The sequence below is a fragment of the Sinocyclocheilus rhinocerous genome, unplaced genomic scaffold (assembly GCF_001515625.1).
Source record: "Sinocyclocheilus rhinocerous isolate Xijiao unplaced genomic scaffold, SAMN03320098_v1.1 scaffold62, whole genome shotgun sequence".
NCBI lineage: Eukaryota > Metazoa > Chordata > Actinopteri > Cypriniformes > Cyprinidae > Sinocyclocheilus > Sinocyclocheilus rhinocerous.
Window position 1 is genome coordinate 1628662 of NW_015656585.1, and position 22379 is coordinate 1651040.

The following is a 22379-nucleotide window of genomic DNA, read 5'->3' on the forward strand; positions in this document are numbered from 1 at the left end:
TCTGTTGGAATCCGGAGTCTCATCTTTATCTTTAAAATCGATTCTTGAAAATAAGGAATATGAAGCAACAAAGGTTGTTATAAGTTTTTTTACTCCACACTGGTCTTTATTTGAGGATTTAATCTATGAGATGGAGTTCTTCAGATGAACTGAGGAGGGCAGCAATACGCCTTTGAAGCGTCTGAGCTGCCGCAAATCACACAAGAAGAAGAAGAAGAAGAATAGCTGAGAGGCGATGGGACTTTTATTATGAAGTTTTAGTGAGGATGACGCACTATTGACGCGCGCTTCATGTTTGTACATAACGTTATATGAGCGTCGAGTAGTTTTACTAGGGGAGAATTATTCTTTACAGTTTAAGTAAGATTTACATAAATCTTTGTGATATTTGCAACCAACCATTCAAAGCGACGACTTTGATTTATTGTGTAACAAGTGTAAATCTAGTTTGCAAAGTCCCTAAGTGCGCTCTTTGTAAACATGCTGCTGCACAGGAAGATTTGAGTGGGACATTTAGAAAAGTGCGGTGATGCCGCAGGATCCAGCAGGCGTTTTTGTTTTGTTGGTGTGATAGAAGAGCTGCAATACTGAAGCCAATAGCAGCATGATGCATTAAAGGAAAGCTAATGCAAGTACACGTCTGCTCGGCACAGACAAACTAGAGATTTGGTTGCTATAAGTTTCTTTCCTGTTGCCAAACACTCATGTACTGTATTTTCTACTTCGTGGGCTAGAAGTGAGTTTAGATTTACATTTTATATTGAATATAGAAGGTTTTTAGATATTTGTTTATATATTTATTGTTTTTTTTACTACAGCATTACATTTGAATCGATGTGAAACGTTACAAGTAAATAGAAAGTAGGTACTGAATCAAAAGAAAAAAAATGCTTACCGTCTATTATGTAACCAAAAAAATGATAAATAAATAGAAATCCATTCTACATTTAATTGAATAATTGAGTACTGTATTTAAACTGAAATAAAGAGACTTTGTAAACCAACCTTTTTCTATGTAAGAAACACGTATAAGATTACATTTTTTAACATTTTAAATTCAAGCTGTAAATTCTGTGATTTGATGTAGATGAGACATCTTTTTAAAAGGAAAATGATCTAATTATAGTGGTTTCATTGACCGTTTTCACAGGAGAGAATACAACTTCACAGGAGAGAATAAAATAGACTTTGTTTTGTAATTACAAGAAATTCTTAGACCTGTGAAATATGCCCAGAATAATATTCATGCACTTTACACCACTGCGAATTAGTAAGGTCATATTGGCAAACTGTACAATGTTGTAACCCAGTAACCTGTAAAAAGTTGGGTTTTCAGGTCTCACCTCGTCTATCATGGAATCAAATGAGTTGCTTGTGAAGAGGGATAAAATCCAGAGGGAGATTTTGGCTCTAGAGAGTACTCTGGGTGCAGAAAGCAGAATCATAGACCTACTGTCATCTGACAGCAGCAGTGATGGTAAGTCGCTGTCTCCTAACTGTGAGAGAATTGCACTAATTCACCAGTGAGTGAATTAAGTGAATCGTTCTTTTATATCAAATTTATTCACAAAATTGTCTAAATGAATCAGAAGTGATCCAACATAACTGGAATGGTCATGGAAAAGTCTTGGAATTGCATTGGCCAAAAAGTGTAGGGGCCTTGTATTTGGCCTGTGCTCTGTGCCTTATATTAATGTCATAAATAACGTTTCCTTGACAGATGATGAATCTGATTACAGTGGACCTGAAGTTGAAGGAGTGGTAAGAATTTAGAAAACCGCATGGTTACTATAACACACCATAGAAATGAAATGTAATATTCTTCATGTAATGTTTTACTTTTATTTTTTTTAATTGCTTGTAATTGCCTCTAGGAGCGCGATGACTTGGAAGCAGAGCGTTTGCGGATACAGAGGGAGATTGAAGAGTTAGAGAATACACTTGGTGCTAATGCAGCACTGGTCGATGTATTGGATGGTAAATAATATCTTAGTATTCATAGCGATTATTGCATTTCATTATTGGGTCTGCTGTTTCAGCTATACAAATAATTTGTTTGTAAATTAATTTGTCTTTATTATTTGTGTGTGTATTTTTTTTGTAAAACAGAGAGGGAACGTGACACTGATTCTGTGAGTTTCCACATTGTTTCTTTGATACATGCTTGTGCTGACACTATTCTTTTGCATTTTCTCATTATTGTTTTAAATGCTTATAATGCAGTATTGTTCTGCTCTCATTAGAGTGATGAAGACAGTGATGATGATGAGTTGGATCTTCCTCAAAATGTGGAGACTTGCTTGCAAATGAATTTAGTCTATCAGGAGGTGTTGAAAGAGAAACTAGCTGAGCTGGAAAAACTCCTCAATGAGAATCAACAGCAGCAGGTGAACAGCAAACATCAAGGCTGCAGTTCATTAAAACAGAGTCTTCATGCCACTCGATTGCATGGGTTTAATTACAGTAGAACCATTTTAAAGCCAACTGTATCTCCACAGAAAGAGATTGAGGCCCAGATCTCTGGCCCAAGCACTTCTAGCTCCTCCGTACCAGGAATTCCCCCTCAGAAACTATTTCTTGGATACTTCATGAAGCCTTACTTCAAAGACAAACTCACTGGTCTGGTATGTTATGAAACTAATACTGGAAGTCTTTTTTATTTTATTTTATTTCTTTCCTGTGAAGTTTTATTAATTCTTTTGTTTGCTTCTAGGGCCCTCCAGCAAATGAAGAAACTAAAGCGAGACTGAGTCATGGTTCCAGAACTATTGATGAATTAAAAAGATGTATGTTTTATGGCAGCATGCGTGCTTGATATTACTTGTATCTAACTGATTTTTTAATAAAAATAAAATGCTGGTTAATTCTTTCAGGGGACGGTTGGCAGAAAATTTTGCTGACTGACGCAGTCGCCAAAGACACTATGAAACGGATGCTACAACCCAAACTATCCAAGTGAGTTCTGGAAAAAAGGAAAACCAAGCCTAAATATATGATTATTGTTGCCTTGTCTGTGCAATTTGGATAAAAAAAGTTGTGCATTTAGAAATGCAAGTTTGTTTTTTCTGTTAAATTGAAGTATATGTGTACTTTTGTAGATAAAGGCTGTTTTTATTACATTTTGAGAGCTTCCAATGGTGTGTGTTTTCTTAGGCTGGACTATCTGAGTGCCAAGATGTCTAGAGCTGATGATGAGGGAAAAGAAGAATTGAAAAAACAAAACGATTTAATCGAGAAAGAAATTGCAGAAATAAGGTAAAGGCATTTTAAGAACCTCGTCTAAGAGAACATGTCCTGTAAGATTGTACCTACACTACGGTTCAGAGGTTTGAGGTCAGAGATATTTTTTTGAAAGCAGTCTATGCAGTTATAATGTTACAAAAGATTTCTATTTCAAATAAATGCTTTCGTCAAAGGATGCAAAAAATGCATATTAAGCATCACAACTGTTTTCAACATTCATAATTATAAGAAATGTTTCTTAAGGACCATATCAGCATATTAGAATGATTTCTGAGGGATCATGTGACACTAAAGACTGGAGTAATAGCTGCTGAAAATTTAGCTTCGCCATTACTGGAATAAATTGGATTTTAAAATGTATTCAAATAGAGAACAGTTGTTTTAAATGATACTAATATTTCTCAATATTGCTGTTTTACTGTATTTTGATCAAATACTGTATAAGAAGCCTTGGGAGCATAAGAGACTTATTTTGAAAACAATCCAAAAAAAAAAAACTTAAAGAGCCCCAAACTTTTGAATGGTTGTGTGCAAAAAAAAAGTGTTATCAAACGTTGTAATATCGTCTTAGTGCCCTGAGAGACGATCAGCTGCTGGGTAATCGCCATGACGATCATGACTGGGAGAAAATATCAAATATTGACGTAAGTTATGTAGTTGTTTTATTAAGGTGCATCCAAATAAATCTTGTTCTGTCTTCTAACATCAGTTTTCCATTTCAAAAGAATGAAAGAACGTGTTTTTGGTTGATAGTTTGAAGGTTTGCGACAGGCTGAGGATTTGAAAAGGTTCTGGCAGAACTATTTGCACCCCTCCATTAACAAGTCAGTATGGAAACAGGATGAGATTGATGAACTGAAAAGAATTGTGGAAGAGTACAATTGCTGCCATTGGGACAAAATTGCAGAGGCTCTTGGGGTAAGGGTAGAGAAATTCATGCACATTCAAAACAGCAGCTAATGTTAACATGCTATTTAATAAGGTTTTCAATATGTTTAACAATGCAACATTCACCATATAATGCCTTTCACGTATAAATATACATATATATATTATGTGTGTGTGTGTGCCTTTTTTTTCCAGACAAATAGAACGGCGTTCATGTGCTTCCAGACTTACCAGCGCTACATTTCAAAGACCTTCAGAAGGAAAGAGTGGACAAAAGAGGAAGATGAGATCCTCAGAAAACTTGTTGAAAAAATGAAAATTGGCAACTTCATTCCTTACATACAGAGTGAGACAATTGGATCTTCTTAAGCACTTGTACTGAATGTTGCATATTTGTTTCTAAAACGGATCATTCTGACTCTGAAATCAGATTGGATAAGCCAAATTCAAAATAAAATAGTAGATATATGTAATATAGATTTTATTCTTATATATATATAAAAACAAAACAGTGAGGGAACAACAAGGGATTGTCCACACACAATGCATTCCTGCATCCATCTGCACTTTTCAAAAATCGTTTTTAACTATTTGGTTTAAATGTAAGAATATGTCCTTTATAACTGGTTTAATTTAAAGATTTCATTTTCTTCAATTGTGTTTTGGAAAATCACAGGGGCTAAATATTTGTATTATTTATTATCTCCATAGTGTCATACTTCATGGAGGGCCGTGATGGATCACAGCTGGCATATCGCTGGACATCCGTTTTGGATCCCTCTATAAAGAAAGGCCCCTGGTCCAAAGAGGAGGACCAGGTATGGAGCATAATTAATTGTGGATATTCTACTCTCTTTCAGTAAATGAGAAACTGATTTAATGCATTGTTTTTGCGATATTCCATATACCATATTCCGTCATGTTTTAAAATCTGTTGAAGTCACACATGCCTATGTTCACTAATTTGACTAACCGTTCTCATATCAGTTGTTGCGGAATGCTGTCGCAAAATATGGCACCAAAGAATGGGGGAAAATCAGATTGGAAGTCCCAGGCAGGACTGACGGTGCTTGTCGTGACAGGTACTGTACGACACATTTCTAAGTAATGTTTCAAAATAACATCCCTGAAATCTGGCTGGATTGACTAGTGCTTGATATGTATATGAATATTTTTGCATCTTAGGTATTTGGATTGTCTTCAGCAGAATGTGAAAAAGGGTCCTTGGAGCAAAGAGGAGGTGGAACTACTAAAAGAAAAGGTTGCAAAATTTGGTGTTGGTAAGTGATATCCCTCTTAAAAGGTTAAATCTTTGGAATTAACTATCACTACCTCAATAAATTAGCTTTAATAAGCCTTAAAATTGACAGAAACAATATCCGGTACCCATTTAAATATCCATTATCAACCAATACTGTTAACTGAGAAGGATCATGTGACACTGAAAACTGGTGTAATGGCTTCTGAAAATTCAGTTTTGCCATCACAGGAGTACATTTTAAATTTGTATTAAAAGCTTATTTTAAATCGTAAAAAATATTTTATAAAACTACTGTTCTACTGTATTTTTGATCAAATATGTACGGCCTTGGTGAGCATAAGAGACTTTAAAAACTTGGGAAAAAAAATCTTAGCAACCCTAAACTTTTAAATGGTAGTGTATTTAAATAACTAATGACCATTACATCAAGACCAGCTCATGATGTTACTTCATATAGGAGATGATTCATCATGACATTGAAACAATTTTTCATTGTTGTTATTGTTTTGTTTTTTACCATCTAACAAGCAAATCTAACAAAAGGTGTAGAACTGTTCCAACTGTTTGAAATGATACATGCAAAGTGTCTTTGCAAAAATTACACATTTTTAAACTAACAGATTTTAATTTTATTTTACTTTTGCTCTCAGCTCATAGTTTCATGGTTAGTGAAAATATTGTGAAGTGACATGCAGCTTTGACACCTCAAGACAATAAATAAATAACAATAAATAAATGAAATGCCATTGAAACATATCTTCATTTGTAATTAATATTTTTTTTATCAAATTTTAAAAATTTTATAAAATAAATAAATATTTAAACAAAAATTATTTACATTTTTGTTTAAATATTTCAATTTTTATTTTCAATTTCAGTTTTTTTGGGGGGCCATAGCCCTCAGTCAAGTTAGATTTTTGGCCCTTCATATTAAAACATGTGGGCACATCTGTTTTTCAGGCAAGTGGACTAAGATTGCCTCAGAGATCCCAAACCGGGTTGACTGCCAGTGCCTAAACAAGTGGAAATTACTAACACAAGCTGTAAGTTCATTCTTCAGTATGTCTTGCATCCTTCAAGAAGATTAAATATCATAAGTATACACATTTGGTTGTTGCTTCTGTTTTTCAGAGTAAGAGTAAAGCGTGTCATGGTAAAGGCAAAAAAAGACAAAGGAAGCCAACAACAGTGCCACGAAAAAGAAAAAGACAAAAAGCTTTGAAAACGATTAAAGAGAAGATACTCACCTCCAGCGAGGACGAAAAACATATAAAGTATATGGACAGTGATGTTGAATCAGATGTTCCCTTAGTCAAAGTTCGGAAAATACCACGAAAGGACTACGTACAGCCAGATATGAAGGCATGGATACCTGTAAATGCAAACACAGGGGTTCATTCTCTACAAACTGTCAGGACTGTGTGGGTCCATCCTCCCTCCAATGAGGAGGAGCTAGAGAAATCCACTCTAGAATCTGGCTCAGGCCGCATTCCATCAAAGAACAGCAAATGTCCAAAAGTCACGCTCGCTTTAGTGCGCAATACCATCCTGAACCGCTTTGGAAACGTGGAAAGAACTTATGTAGGTTTGAAGCCTACTGTCTTGCAGAGTCAGGTAAGATGTTTTCTTTTTCCTTTCTCTTTTTAGGTCAGATTAGTTTTCATTTAGTTTTATTTATATGTTCTGCAGTGCTTCTGTATAAAAGTGAATTTCATTTCATGCGTGCAGACTGACGATGAGAAGGCCATGCTCAAGGTGTCTGTGAGTGATATTAAACATTTCCTGCAGTGGAAGGGAGCATCTGTAGTTAAGAAGGTATGGTTAACACAAACGCATACACATTTATAGTAAATAAGGCCATTACATTATTACTATTTAAGTATAATAGAAAATAGTTGCCACTTTCTAATAAGCTAACAAGATTTAAAACTATAGCCTTATTCAGATTTAAGACTGTTAAGGCAGTATTGTTTTCATAATGTCATACTATTAAAAAGTAATAATATTTGGAAAATATATTAATTTAAATAAATAATACACTTACCTTATATTGATTGTATGATTTTGTCCTTTCAAAATGACCTAAAGGAGAAAATGACAAATCCAAAAAATATTAAGAAAAGAAGGTCGGTTCAGGACATGGCCAGCCTTAATAATGACCTCTTTAAAGCCATCACCCCATGGATTGGTAATGTGATCCTGCCTGCTCCAGTGAATGAAAACACATTTTGTGAAGGTACAGACCCTTGTTTCACTTCTGACAAAACACCTACATTTTTGTGGTACTGAATAGGGATGTAACGATTCACTCAACTCACGATTCGATTCGATTCACGATTTTTTTTAACAAAATGAGATTTAAGACAAATTATAAATTAAATGTGTCCTTTTATTATTGCTTGGACAAAATGCTGCACATTTCTTTGTCAAATTGAAATATAACACTATAATAATATACTAATATAGCACTTGCATATTATTGCTCTTTTGTTGGTTTTGATTGCTTCTGTTGTCCTCATTTGTAAGTCGCTTTGGACAAAAGCGTCTGCTAAATGACAAAATTTAAATATAATGTAAATGTAAATAACAAAACTAAATTGAAATTTTAAAACAAGCCCCAAATCAAATAAATAACACAAATAAAATAAAAGAAATCTCTTCATATAAACAAAATAAGGCTTTGTCTGTGCTCTTTCCTTTTAAAATTAGAGGCAACCACTGCATTTTAATCATGATCCAAACAAAGATGCTGCATACATGCAACATGAGCAGTTTTTAATCTAAATTAGATTGTATAATTTTGAAATTTGAAGCAAAAACAGAATGGTTTGACTTCAGTTTTGTGAAACTATACAAAAAAATATCTGCATGAAACAGAAACAGCAGACGAGCTGAACGAGACGCAGATTCACTCTCTGCCAGCAGGTAGCGCTTAAAGCGTTTCCTTGGTTTCAGCTGTAAACAAAGCAGCGCTGCACTTATGAACAGCAATGATACAGTGTTTCCTTGGTTACCGCTGTAAACAAAGCAGAGCTGCGCTTATGAACAGCAATGATACAGTGTTTCCTTGGTTACCGCTGTAAACAAAGCAGAGCTGCGCTTATGAACAGCAATGATACAGTGTTTCCTTGGTTACCGCTGTAAACAAAGCAGAGCTGCGCTTATGAACAGCAATGATACAGTGTTTCCTTGGTTACCGCTGTAAACAAAGCAGAGCTGCGCTTATGAACAGCAATGATACAGTGTTTCCTGGGTTACCGCTCTTATGAACAGCAATGATACAGTGTTTCCTGGGTTACCGCTCTTATGAACAGCAATGATACAGTGTTTCCTGGGTTACCGCTCTTATGAACAGCAATGATACAGTGTTTCCTGGGTTACCGCTTAAATTAAATGTGTCCTTTTATTATTGCTTGGACAAAATGCTGCACGTTTCTTTGTGAAATTGAAATATAACACTATAATAATATACTAATATAGCACTTGTAAATTATTGCTCTTTTGTTGGTTTTGTTTGCTTCTATTGTCCTCATTTGTTAGTCGCTTTGGATAAAAGCGTTTGCTAAATAACAAAATTTAAATTTAATGTAAATGTAAATAACAAAACTATTTTTTTTTATTTATTTTAAAACAAGCCCCAAATCAAATAAATAAGTAACACAAATAAAATCAATCTCTTCATATAAACAAACTAAGGCTTTGTCTGTGCTCTTTCCATTTAAAATTAGAGGCAACCACTGCATTTTAATCATGATCCAAACAAAGATGCTGCATACATGCAACATGAGCAGTTTTTAATCTAAATTAGATTGTATAATTTCGAAATTTGTAGCAAAAACAGAATGGTTTGACTTCAGTTTTGTGAAACTATACATAAAAAAGATCTGCATGAAAGCTGAGCTGAATGAGACGCAGATTCACTCTCTGCCAGCAGGTGGCGCTTAAAACGGTTCCTTGCTTTCCGCTGTAAACAAAGCAGCGCTGCACTTATGAACTTTAATATGCATTATACAGAGGCAAGAGGAAACGAAAATAATACCACGTCACATATTTGAATCGATTTCCAACCGCCTCGCGGTTAATCGTTACATCCCTAGTACTGAAGCAATATTTGAGCAGCCTCACATATCAGACAGTTAATTGCTGATAAATAAAGTTTTGCCCCTTCTTCCTGTTAAATATCTTGTTTCACTTCAAAATGTATCACATTATGGAAGGGTGGTTTCTGCGGGTCCTAAAAAGTCTTAATTCGTCCCTTCCACAATTTATAGCCTTAAAAAAGGTCTTACATCAGAGCAGAAAGTCATAAATTCATAGTCATCGCATTAAATGTTGCATGCATTGCCAAAATGAATATCTTCCTGTTTTTGTTTTCCAGTACAAATATCTAATATCCTTAAATGAGCATATATTTATTTGAGATGCCAATTTAAAAAATCTTGACAATTTTTACAAAATTGCTTACAAAACAAGAACAAATATCTGTCAAAATTATATATGAATATTTCCCTTTTAATGAAGTTACATTTATCTGTGCCCACTGACAGATTTTTGTTAATTGTTTAAAAATATATATATATATTACTGGAATAAAGTAAATGTATCTTCATTTAGGAATCTTTAGACATCTGCACTGGAAAACAAGACAAAAAGTTATTTCCATGCTAGTTCTAGTGGTTGATAGTTATTCAAGCCTTGAGTAATTATTATTATTTATTTTTTTATTGTAAAATGAATTAAAAATAATGGAGATCGGTTGGAAGCTGTATTTTGAAGTTCTGCTAATACAGCTCATTGTGAGTTCCCTAGATATTTATATTTAGAGAACTTATTGTAAGAATGATATACATTTAGAGAGCATTGTTTTACATATTGTGTAAGAGAGACACATTGTGTTTCCTTTAATCCTTAAAATTTCTTTACTAGGTCTTAAAAAAGTCTTAAATTGACCTTAATAAAGCCTGCAGAAACCCTGTGGAAGTAAAAATGAGTTGTAACTATAATTCACATTGACTTTAAGCAATAAGTGCAATTTAGTTTATAGTACTCTAGTGTGCAGATTCAACATGGACCTAATTATGAGTAAATAATTCAAGGCTTTTTTCGTCAGTAATTCATCAATAATCATTTTACAGGTGATATTGTTGGAATGAAAGCAGAAGACATCGCTCTTCCAAAAACATCAGTGTTTTCATTTTTCCTCAAAGTAAGCCTAATTATTTTGTCAACGATTATTATAAAATTGAAAAAAAAAACAAAGACAGCAGTGTTTCACATGGTTGTATTTTCTTAACACAGGCTTTTCAAATAGATGTCAACGGTTGCAGGAATGTCATTGAAATTCAGCAAATTATCAACATTAAGGTATTTATCAATCCAGCATCTTAAAGTTTATTAGCCTAGTTGTCATACTTTGTTACTGATGTGCATATGAATATGCAGTATTTTTTTTTAAAGAAATTACTGTATCTCGAAGATTAGTGTTCCCTCAGTATTGTCAGTTGTTCTCTCTTGTCTTGTCTTTTTTCAGAAGCCAATTGCTCAATCTAAACCAAGAACAGGTATGTCAGTTTATATTTATCCATTTACATTTTTTTTAATATAATAGCAAATAATGCACATATCCAAAGAGCTCCCGTTCTTTCTGCAGTAACATGCTTAATGTCAACGTTTCCTTCCTATGGTTATTTGGCTCCTCCTTAAAAAGCGTCAGTGATTCTTAAGGATGCAAAACAGAAAGCTGAGCACAAGAAACCTGCAGAACCTCCTCAACATCCACCTCCCCTGCAGCCGGTTCTTCTTAACCCTCTCCAACTGCCAGTCAGGCAAATGACAACCCCTACTTTGATTCAACCCAAAACTCTTGTCATTACACAGCCAAACAAGCAGAGGGCAGTGCAGCCTTTACTAATTAAGTCACCACCACAAGTTTTATCACAGATTCCTCTACCGCTAATACAGCCGACAGCACCTGCACAATCTGTCATGGCCTCAACCCCCAAATCACCAAGTACAGAGGACTCAAACAGCATCAGATCTGCAAAACGCATCCGCAAACCTACTGAGAAAGTCCAAGCCCTAATGGAAGAAGCTAAAGCTAAAGGTAGTAAAAAAGAGTCACAGAAACTAAATCAAGGTAAACAGAATGTTGTTTTTCCAACTATTACATTGCAGATGCAGGCAGTAAACTGGATTTTTACCCCCACCAAGTTGGTACAAGTAACTGGTCCACTTTCTGCTAATATCCCAAGCAACCAGACACTAATTGTGCCAAATAGTTCCCCCCTGAATAACAGTATTAGTCCATGCATCTCAACTAATCTATACCCAGCATCATTTGCACTGGATGTTGCTGCTTCCTCTGTTAGTCCTGCCCTTATCCATTCTTCAGTCTCAAATGCCTCCAGAGATACCCTAAAGACTTCCTCCTCTGTGAACATTAGCCCCAATGGCATCCAGATACCTCTTTCACCTACTTCTACCTTAGTACAGAGCAAAAGTGTGCTACATAGTGTTCAGATGTTATCCCCGACAACTATCAAAGTGGACCAGAAAGGTTCACATGTTGAAGCTACGAAGAACTCCTCAGACTTCTCTTCTGATGAATCCATTGTAAGGCAATATCAGACATCAACTGGTTCCAGAGTATCTCCTGCTGTTTTCAGTGTTCTTCCAGTTCCCTTGACTGTGCCACCTTTGGCTAGTTCACCAGTCGTATTGAAGCCAACAAATAATGTTGCAGTGGCAAAGTCTCCTGGTGTTACTGAAAATGGCTGCGTTCTTGTGAGAACTAATCAGATGCCAACTGTCATCCAACAGAAAAGTTTGCCTGACACAATATTGAGCCCCCTTTCTGCTTCTAGTAGACCAATTGCTCCTTCACCTCAGGTTGTAGCTCAGTGTCCTCAGATTGTGGCTTCATCACCTCAGATTGTGGCTTCATCATCTCAGATTGTGACTCCATCAGCTCACATTGGGGCTCCATCACCTCAGATTGTGGCTTCATTAACTCAGATTATGGCTCCATCACCTCGGATTATGGCTCCATCAACTCAGATTGTGGCTCCATCATTTCAGATTGTGGCTCCATCACCTCTAATTGCTGCTTCATCACCTCAGTTTGTGGCTCCATCAGTTCAGTTTGTGGCTCCATCACCTCAGATTGTGGCTCCATCACCTTGGATTGTGGCTCCATCACCTCAGTTTGTGGCTCCAACAACTCGGATTGTTGCTCCATCACCTTGGATTGTGGCTCCAACAACTCGGATTGTTGCTCCATCACCTTGGATTGTGGCTCCACCTCCTCAGATTGTGGCTTCATCACCTCAGATTGCAGCTCCACCACCTCAAATTGTGGCTCCATCAGAAGTACCTCAAATCATAACATCAAGTGAACCATTGATCCCTCTTCCTGATATTCCCTCTGATGTTGTTAGCTTTAATCCCCACTTGATATTCCCTGAGCAGTCATCTGAAGTAGATGACTGGATGAATGGAAAAGGTGGAATTCCACTACCTCATTTAGAGATGTCTTTGCCTTACCTTCCACCGTCTGCCGCCAGCATCGAAACACTGACTTCTTTGCTCAAAGTTAAACAATCACTGCTTGCAGCTGCAGTGAATATCCTGCCAGATGAATATCAAAATTACAGAGAGGAAGAAGATCAAGTAGCTGCCATCCGCAAAATGATTGCGTGTTCAGATGTTATCCCCGACAACTATCAAAGTGGACCAGAAAGGTTCACATGTTGAAGCTACGAAGAACTCCTCAGACTTCTCTTCTGATGAATCCATTGTAAGGCAATATCAGACATCAACTGGTTCCAGAGTATCTCCTGCTGTTTTCAGTGTTCTTCCAGTTCCCTTGACTGTGCCACCTTTGGCTAGTTCACCAGTCGTATTGAAGCCAACAAATAATGTTGCAGTGGCAAAGTCTCCTGGTGTTACTGAAAATGGCTGCGTTCTTGTGAGAACTAATCAGATGCCAACTGTCATCCAACAGAAAAGTTTGCCTGACACAATATTGAGCCCCCTTTCTGCTTCTAGTAGACCAATTGCTCCTTCACCTCAGGTTGTAGCTCAATGTCCTCAGATTGTGGCTTCATCACCTCAGATTGTGACTCCATCAGCTCGCATTGGGGCTCCATCACCTCAGATTGTGGCTTCATTAACTCAGATTATGGCTCCATCAACTCAGATTGTGGCTCCATCATTTCAGATTGTGGCTCCATCACCTCTAATTGCTGCTTCATCACCTCAGTTTGTGGCTCCATCAGTTCAGTTTGTGGCTCCATCACCTCAGATTGTGGCTCCATCAGCTCGGATTGTGGCTTTATCACCTCACATTATGGCTCCATCAACTCCGATTGGGGCTCCCTCCATCAGTTCAGATTGCAGCTCCATCAGCTCGGATAGCAGCTCCATTAGTTCAGATTGCAGCTCCATCACCTCAGATTATGGCTCCATCACTTCAGATTGTGGCTCCACCACCACGGACTGTGGCTCCACCACCTCATATTATGGCTCCATCACCTCAGATTGTTGCTCCATCACCTCAGATTATGGCTCCATCACCTCCAATTATGGCTCCATCACCTCAGATTGTGGCTCCATCAGATCGGATTGTGGCTCCACCACCTCAGATTTCGGCACCATCAGCTCGAATTGCAGCTCCATCAGTTCAGATTGTGGCTCCATCAGCTCGGGTTGTGGCTCCACCAGCTCAGATTGCGACTCCATCAGCTCGAATTGCAGCTCCATCAGCTCGAATTGCAGCTCCATCAGCTCGAATTGCAGCTCCATCAGTTCAGATTGTGGCCCCATCACTTCAGATTGTGGCTCCACTACCTCGGACTGTGGCTCCATCAGCTCGGATTGTGGCTCCATCAGAAATACCTCAAATCAGAACATTAAGTGAACCATTGCTCCCTATTCCTGACATTCCCTCTGATGTTGTTAGCTTTAATCCTCACTTGATATTCCCTGAGCAGTCACCTGAAGTAGATGACTGGATGAATGGAAAAGGTGGAATTCCACTACCTCATTTAGAGATGTCTTTGCCTTACCTTCCGCCATCTGCCGCCAGCATCAAAACATTGACTTCTTTGCTCAAAGTTAAACAATCTCTGCTTGCGACTGCAGTGAATATCCTGCCAGTTGAGTATCAAAACTATAGAGAGGAAGAAGCTCAAGTAGCTGCCATCCGCAAAATGATTAGATTGGGGCTCCATCACCTCAGATTGTGGCTCCATCACCTCGGATTATGGCTCTATCACCTCCAATTATGACTCCATCACCTCAGATTGTGGCTCCATCAGCTCGGGTTGTGGCTCCACCACCTCAGATTGTGGCTCCATCAGTTCAGATTGCAGCTCCATCAGCTCGGATAGCAGCTCCATTAGTTCAGATTGCAGCTCCATCAGTTCAGATTGTTGCTCCATCACCTCAGATTATGGCTCCATCACTTCAGATTGTGGCTCCACCACCACGGACTGTGGCTCCACCACCTCATATTATGGCTCCATCACCTCAGATTGTGGCTCCATCAGATCGGGTTGTGGCTCCACCACCTCAGATTGTGGCTCCATCAGTTCAGATTGCAGCTCCATCAGCTCGGATAGCAGCTCCATTAGTTCAGATTGCAGCTCCATCAGTTCAGATTATGGCTCCATCACTTCAGATTGTGGCTCCACCACCACGGACTGTGGCTCCACCACCTCATATTATGGCTCCATCACCTCAGATTGTTGCTCCATCACCTCAGATTATGGCTCCATCACCTCCAATTATGGCTCCATCACCTCAGATTGTGGCTCCATCAGATCGGATTGTGGCTCCACCACCTCAGATTTCGGCACCATCAGCTCGAATTGCAGCTCCATCAGTTCAGATTGTGGCTCCATCAGCTCGGGTTGTGGCTCCACCAGCTCAGATTGCGACTCCATCAGCTCGAATTGCAGCTCCATCAGCTCGAATTGCAGCTCCATCAGCTCGAATTGCAGCTCCATCAGCTCGAATTGCAGCTCCATCAGTTCAGATTGTGGCCCCATCACTTCAGATTGTGGCTCCACTACCTCGGACTGTGGCTCCATCAGCTCGGATTGTGGCTCCATCAGAAATACCTCAAATCAGAACATTAAGTGAACCATTGCTCCCTATTCCTGACATTCCCTCTGATGTTGTTAGCTTTAATCCTCACTTGATATTCCCTGAGCAGTCACCTGAAGTAGATGACTGGATGAATGGAAAAGGTGGAATTCCACTACCTCATTTAGAGATGTCTTTGCCTTACCTTCCGCCATCTGCCGCCAGCATCAAAACACTGACTTCTTTGCTCAAAGTTAAACAATCTCTGCTTGCGACTGCAGTGAATATCCTGCCAGTTGAGTATCAAAACTATAGAGAGGAAGAAGCTCAAGTAGCTGCCATCCGCAAAATGATTGCCGAAAGGTTTGCCTCAAATCCAGCGTACCAGCTTTTGAAGGCTCGTTTCTTGTCGTGCTTTACTTTACCAGCCCTTTTGGCCACTATAAACCCTTCTGTGAAATATGAGTTGCCCACCGATAACCATGGTGATGAAGATGAGGTCTTGTTATTACAAAAGATAAAAAAAAGGATTCGGCCACCAGCTGCAGTAAGTTGCGCATAACATTGAAGCAGTCTTTGTTTTGTTTAATAATTTTTTTTATAATTTATGCATTTTTCCTATCTTTCAGAGGATTGAGCTTAACACAAATGAAAATGAAGCATCAGCAAAACAGTTCTCAGGAATCAGTACAAAAAGGCAAAGGAGTCGACATTGAGTTACATAAGATTCATCATCTGAATGAGTACCAGTAACTTCAGATTTGGTACAGTTCACGATTCGTGTACAAATGTGTACCACTAAAAAAATCTATATTACAGTTAAAGGGACCAGTCAGATATTCATTGCACTAATTTTGTTTACTCCATCCATACGTTTTAAGAACATTCAGTATGTGTCCTGACAATTTTTTGGAAATAAAATTATAAATAAGTAAGGTTGCACTGAGCTACTATTAAATTATTATATACTTTCATTTGTTACTGCTTTTTGAATATTGTTCTGTAGAAATGTTAAATGTTTTGTCATTGTTTGTTTTTGTGCATTTGTATTTTGTTATGCTTTTATATTATGTGATCATAATGTGCAACCCACACCTGAATCTAGAAGTTTGTGAACTTTTTAAAAAATCATGAATTTATAATAAATTATTTTGTACATTCAATACCACTTAATAAAAGTACATAATTTCTTGGGTTTTTAAACAACTCATTTCACATGAGATGAGAACATCAGTACCTTAATAGAAGCTGTTGTATTTTACAAGAAGCTGAAAGCCTTGCAAGGGAATGCCACAAGTTGAGATCACAGAGACACATTGAATATATTAATAACGGTTGACTATATATTTTCTTCAGAAAATGATGTACTCATGTAGTCATTCTGCGACCAAATGCCACAGAAAGTGTGTTGCAGCTCAACAATTTATTGTGAAATAGAGGGAAATAAAAAAAACTGCAATGACGGCTGGAAAAAGGGAACTTATGTCACCACTCAGCTCAGTGAACTTCATTTCCTTTTTGAGTTTACAGACGAGCTGAATGTGTAATGCACATTTAGCCTTAAAACTTGCAATCAAACAACTATTTTCAAGCTAACAAAGAGCTAGTGTCAGTCATGTTTGATGGCCCAGGGGGTTTTGAGGTGGAGGAGGATGATGAGTGCTGGGCACGGCTGGAAGACTACAGAATGCTTCTCATCAAGACCATTGAGCCCTCAAGGATAACACCTTACCTGAGACAGTGTAAAGTGCTGAGCAGTGAGGATGAAGAACAGATCTACAACGACCCCAGTCTGGTTATCAGGCGTAGAAAAGTTGGTAAGTGTTTTTAGGCCACCTAAGGTTCAACTGTTTTCAAACAATAAATATGTAGCAAATATTGTTGAAAGAAATAGTTACTGTATTATCTGAAGCTAGTTACTGTATAATCTGAAGCTTTCTATCTTATTTTCAAAGTATCCACTTAGTGGTCTCTAGATATTTATATGGTTCAGGAATGTTTTTTTTATTTGCTTATAGGAGTGCTGCTGGACATATTACAAAGAACTGGCCTCAAAGGATATGAGGCATTTCTAGAGAGTTTGGAGCTAGACTACCCAGATGTGTACCGCAAAATCACCGGCAAAGAGCCTGCTAGGGTCTTCTCGGTACTTATTGGTAAGTTGTATATTTTTAATTAAGTATCAGTTGGTCAGTATACTTTTTTAATATGTTAAACAAAAAATACTTTAGCCACATCTTTTATGCAAATAAAATCTGAAAACTGCTATCATCATAGGCCAAAGGACTTTGTAAAATATTGCCACAGGATTTTTAACCATGTCTCTGGAGGGTACTAAAAGGGGTCCTTAGAGAGAATTTAAAATTTAATGTTTCCATGTTAATTAATGTTTGTTCATGCAATGTATGGATTCCCAGGCTTTTGACAACTTTATCATTTCTTTAATTATTAGCCTTTCATGAACACTACAGTTTTCTTTCGCAAACCCCAGTTTGCGAAAACCTTCTGTAATGTAATGTTTAATGCATTTCACGATATTGATAACAAAGAATGAAATAGATTATCTTTCTCTTTTTTTAATCAATATGGTATATAATAATCACATTCAAGTATATGTGATAAACGAGTTACGAGTAATCTAAAAGTAGGCTAGTCATCTACCCAGCACTGCATACTAGGGTTGTGACGGTGAGGACATTTTCCCACCGGTTAATCGACGTGTGACAACACCGGTAATACCGGTATCACCGCGGGGGCGGGACGTTCCCTCTTTGCCTCGCTTTCCTTCGCTTTTAAAGGGGTCATATGATGCTTTTTTAAAGATCATTATTTTGTGTATTTGGTGTAACAGAATATGTTGACATGCTTTAATGTTCAAAAAACACATTATTTTTTCTGGAAGCGCATTTGTAAGTACAGATCAGCTAATGAAAGAAGAGAAAACAGTTGCAAAACATGCAGTGTATCAAAAACGAAGTCAAAGATTTTGCCTGCATTTAATTTTTTTTCAGTTTCAAAGACATTTTATTCAGTTTCAATTTATATTTTCATAAGTTTCTTGAAAAATTACATTCATTTTAATTGGAACAAAGGTAATCCCATACATACTAGGCTACACACATTCATACAGAACCTGCTTTTTTATTATCTGCAAAGTACTGACTCAAAAGAAAGAATGCAATTTTGAATGAATCTGTTGAATGAATGATTCAAGGAAGCACTGTTAAAGACACTCACTTGTTGCAATGCCACCACCTGCTGTAACAATGTACACTGAAAAATCCCCACCATAAATGTCCAGACTGACAGTCTGTATGGAAAGAGTGATACAAACAGTGCAAATCCCAGTGCTGTTGGAAGGCCGCACTATTAATTAAATTTGAAACAAACTGTTTAATAAAATGTAGTAATACTAAGTTACTATTCTAGATTAAAGTTATTATATTGTGTTACAGATAAAAACGTGCTTTTTATACTTTAGGTGCAAGCACAGCTAGAAATGTTGACTGTCATGGTTTCTGTATGCAAACCTCTGGTTTACAGAACTCTCTCTCTGTCTGTTCACCCAGACACGGCCGGGGAATGTGGCCTCACTCAGTTCCTCATGAGCGAGGTCTCTCGCCTACAGAAGCTCGCACAGGACGAACGGAGGATGCGACTCGAAGTGTCTGCGCAGGCGGCGGAGCAGCTAGACACCATCCGCCAGCTGCAGCTGTGTGAGAGCGAGCTGCACAAACAGCAGGACCGCGTGCAGCGCATCCGAGAGGAGCGCGAGCGCATGTGCGAGGAGGCGCGTATACTGAGAGACGAGAATTACCGACTGATGCACGACCTGACCCGACTGAGCGAGGACAAGAACTGCGCACTCATGTGTAACAGAGACCTCCAGCTCGAGGTGATCAGTCAGTCCAGCAAGAAAACCTTTCAAAAACATGTCTGGGTTTTAGTTCACCACAAAAGAAATAAGAAATGAAATGCATTTGCGGTCATAACTGTAATTTTAACTGTACATTTCTGCACTCTGGTTCCCTCAGCAAGGTCCCAATAGGATTTTTCCATTGGCTTTTGAATTGTTGCAGAAACAACCAACAAAAGTTTATCATTCTTCCACGTTTTATAATCTTAAAGGGTTAGTTCACCCAAAAATGAAAATGGAACCATAAGCTCCAGCTTGTTACTGAGTTTTGGCCTACAAAATATGTCATCCCTGTAGCATGTCTATGTCTACAGAAGGGCAAAGTTGAAGAAAGTAGACTATTAGTTATATATGTATATGTGTGTGTATGTATAATGGTATAATGTATGTATATATATTTTTTATATAATTCTGTTTTTAAATTTAAGTATCGAGAGGAGAAGGATGAGTTAGAACTGAAGTGCATAATGCTAAAAAAGGACTCCAAAATGTACCGTGACCGAATGGAAGACATTCTGAAGCAGCTGGAAGAAGTCATCAAAGAAAGAGACAAGGTATCTTACTTTCCTCCTTGCATGACAAAGCATACAGCAACATAATGTGGTAAATTTTATGGTCATTTTACATTAGATCAGAAATGCACAAACACAAAGTTGCCCTGTGACAGCTTTTGATTTGGCCCACAATTCATATCACAAGAGGGGGGGGGGAAACATGGCATTAAAGCATATCTTCATTTTTAACTTATCTTTTTGTTTTTAACATTTTATTTTTGCACTGAAATGTAGAAAATATAAGTGTGATTAAGTAGTTTACATTTTAATATAATATAGTTGGATATAATTTGGCCCACAGCCCTCAAACTAGTTTGAGCATATCTTAATTTTTAACTTATCTTTTTGTTTTTAACATATTTTATTTTTGCACTGAAATGTAGAAAATATAAATGTGATTAAGTAGTTTAAATTTTAATATAATATAGTTGGATATAATTTGGCCCACAGCCCTCAAACTAGTTTGGTCACATCTGCATCAGATGAAGAAATTCCAGTCTTTATTGAGATTTATTCAATGTATCTGTTGTATGTATCACATTAACCACAACAGTTGTATGGCACTGCCCTTTTAATAGGCTATTTGTACAAGAGAGGAGTACCATTTGGAGAACTCAAAAAATCTCCAAGACAAAGACCAATACCGCAAACAGATCCGGGAGATGGGAGAGCGTTATGATGAACTTCAAGTCCAGTTGTTTCGAACTCAAGGAGAAGTTCTTGCTCTTCAGTCAAAGCTTCGCAAACAGAAAAACCCAATTCAAATGGTATGTACACTTGAAATGTATACTACACAGAGTGAGCGTGACATGTGTGAATGGAATAGATGAGTCATTATTTAGTTCAAGTGCTTCCTGTTGTGTCACTTTGATGTAAGCACATTATCTTTAGGCACAAAATGCATGATCACTGGGTAATGGTTTATAATGAATAGTGTTTGTTATGATGTGTTTTATTCCTCAGAACTCAGAAGAAAGCTCCTTGCTGAGTTCATTTGAGGTAATTTTATATAACTCTCTATTAAACATTTAAATGCAAACACTCTTCAGAAATAAGATATTTCTGTTGTCTTTCTCATCTTAAAGTGGCATTGTTCTCCACAGCATTTGGTTTGTATTATTTTTAGTCATCAACATTGCTTGCATTTTGTCCACAGATGAAAAGTCAGACTAGTGAGGAGGAGTCCAGGGAAAGGGGTGAAAAGGGTAACGTTCTCCGATTTTCTCCATCAGATCTCATGCAAAAAATATTTTTCTTGTTTTTTTAAACATTGTTCCTGTTTCCTCGCACAGATATGAGTGAAGGGTCACAGAGCCAGACATCTGGAGAGTACAATGTAGGTATCTTTGTTGTGGATGCTTATTCATACAGTGATAGTGGCTTAATTTTTTAATGCATATTTCATGTTTGCAGTATTCAGAGAGGATGTTCTCTGAGGAGGACATATCAGCTAACTGCAGAATTAAAGCAAAATGCAACTTTCACTATAGGAGGTTGGTTTTGTTATTTTTATTCTTTCATAACAACAATTTAACCATTGGAATTAACCATTGAAGCAGAGCTACTACTATATTTCAGATATTAATGAAATGGAATGATTTGTTTCTAAGCAATACTCCTAATGTGGTCTTGGACAGGAAACGTGCTTTAAGAACCAAAAAATTCACAGACAAAGAGAGTGTGCAGTGCATACTGGACAACACTACTGGGAGTGATACGGACGGGATGTGACATACAGCTTTGGACAAGGAGACGAAATGTGGCCTTCTTTGAAGGCATATTAAAATGCAATTTAATGATAATCCAACATTGTTCTGCATCCAGTGACCCATAAAACCTGATTAACATCATATCAATATCATAGTGTTCACTGTTAAAGTATGTCCAGTCAATCACTTGTCATGAGTCTGATCTGACATTTTTTCTGTTGTCTATTAATATATAATATAATAAATATAAAATATCTTTTTATGTATATCTTGTTCTCTTGAGCAAAAACAGTGGAAATGTTTGAATGATTTTTTTTTGTACCCAAGACATTAAAGGGGTCATATGATGCTGCTAAAAAGAACATTATTTTGTGTATTTGGTGTAATGAAATGTGTTTATGCGGTTTAAAGTGAAAAAAACCCTCTTTGCGTGAACATTTGGGCGGTGTTATGCAAATCTTCCCAGATCGTGACGTAGGTATGTGGGGGCGTGTTAGAACGAGCCGTTTTAGGTAGGTGTGGCTGACTCTGAACTTTTATAAAGAATATCTCTTTGGATTTGAGACTTGAGTCTTTGCAACTTTACAGATCTTCTTTATGCACCAAGAGCTTGTAACACCCCAAAGAGAAAGGAAAAATTTAAATCGCATCATATGACCCCTTTAAGGTATGTGCAGAAACTATGATGTTAATGATGTTTAAAAATGAATTTACCCTAAAAA

At 37.4% G+C, this 22379-nt stretch overlaps 2 protein-coding genes across 2 annotated transcripts; both read left to right on the forward strand.

Moving 5' to 3' along the window:
* Positions 1-276: 276 nt before the first annotated feature.
* Positions 277-16514, forward strand: LOC107720210 (snRNA-activating protein complex subunit 4-like). Its single transcript, XM_016527847.1, has 28 exons — positions 277-736; positions 1337-1477; positions 1721-1761; positions 1875-1977; positions 2110-2132; positions 2244-2387; positions 2499-2624; positions 2714-2786; positions 2874-2955; positions 3154-3255; positions 3815-3887; positions 3997-4161; positions 4327-4477; positions 4843-4949; positions 5119-5213; positions 5317-5411; positions 6353-6435; positions 6524-7006; positions 7121-7207; positions 7481-7628; positions 10528-10598; positions 10691-10756; positions 10923-10953; positions 11100-13131; positions 13241-14305; positions 14352-14583; positions 14694-16025; positions 16108-16514. Exons 2-28 carry the CDS (start codon positions 1354-1356, stop codon positions 16192-16194), a joined length of 7221 nt encoding a protein of 2406 aa, XP_016383333.1. The 5' UTR covers positions 277-736; positions 1337-1353; the 3' UTR covers positions 16195-16514.
* Positions 16515-16985: 471 nt separating this feature from the next.
* On the forward strand, positions 16986-21977 carry LOC107720211 (caspase recruitment domain-containing protein 9-like). Its single transcript, XM_016527848.1, has 10 exons — positions 16986-17295; positions 17497-17634; positions 19048-19373; positions 19823-19948; positions 20527-20715; positions 20912-20947; positions 21105-21153; positions 21241-21284; positions 21362-21441; positions 21559-21977. Exons 1-10 carry the CDS (start codon positions 17094-17096, stop codon positions 21677-21679), a joined length of 1311 nt encoding a protein of 436 aa, XP_016383334.1. The 5' UTR covers positions 16986-17093; the 3' UTR covers positions 21680-21977.
* The last annotated feature ends 402 nt before the right edge of the window (positions 21978-22379 follow it).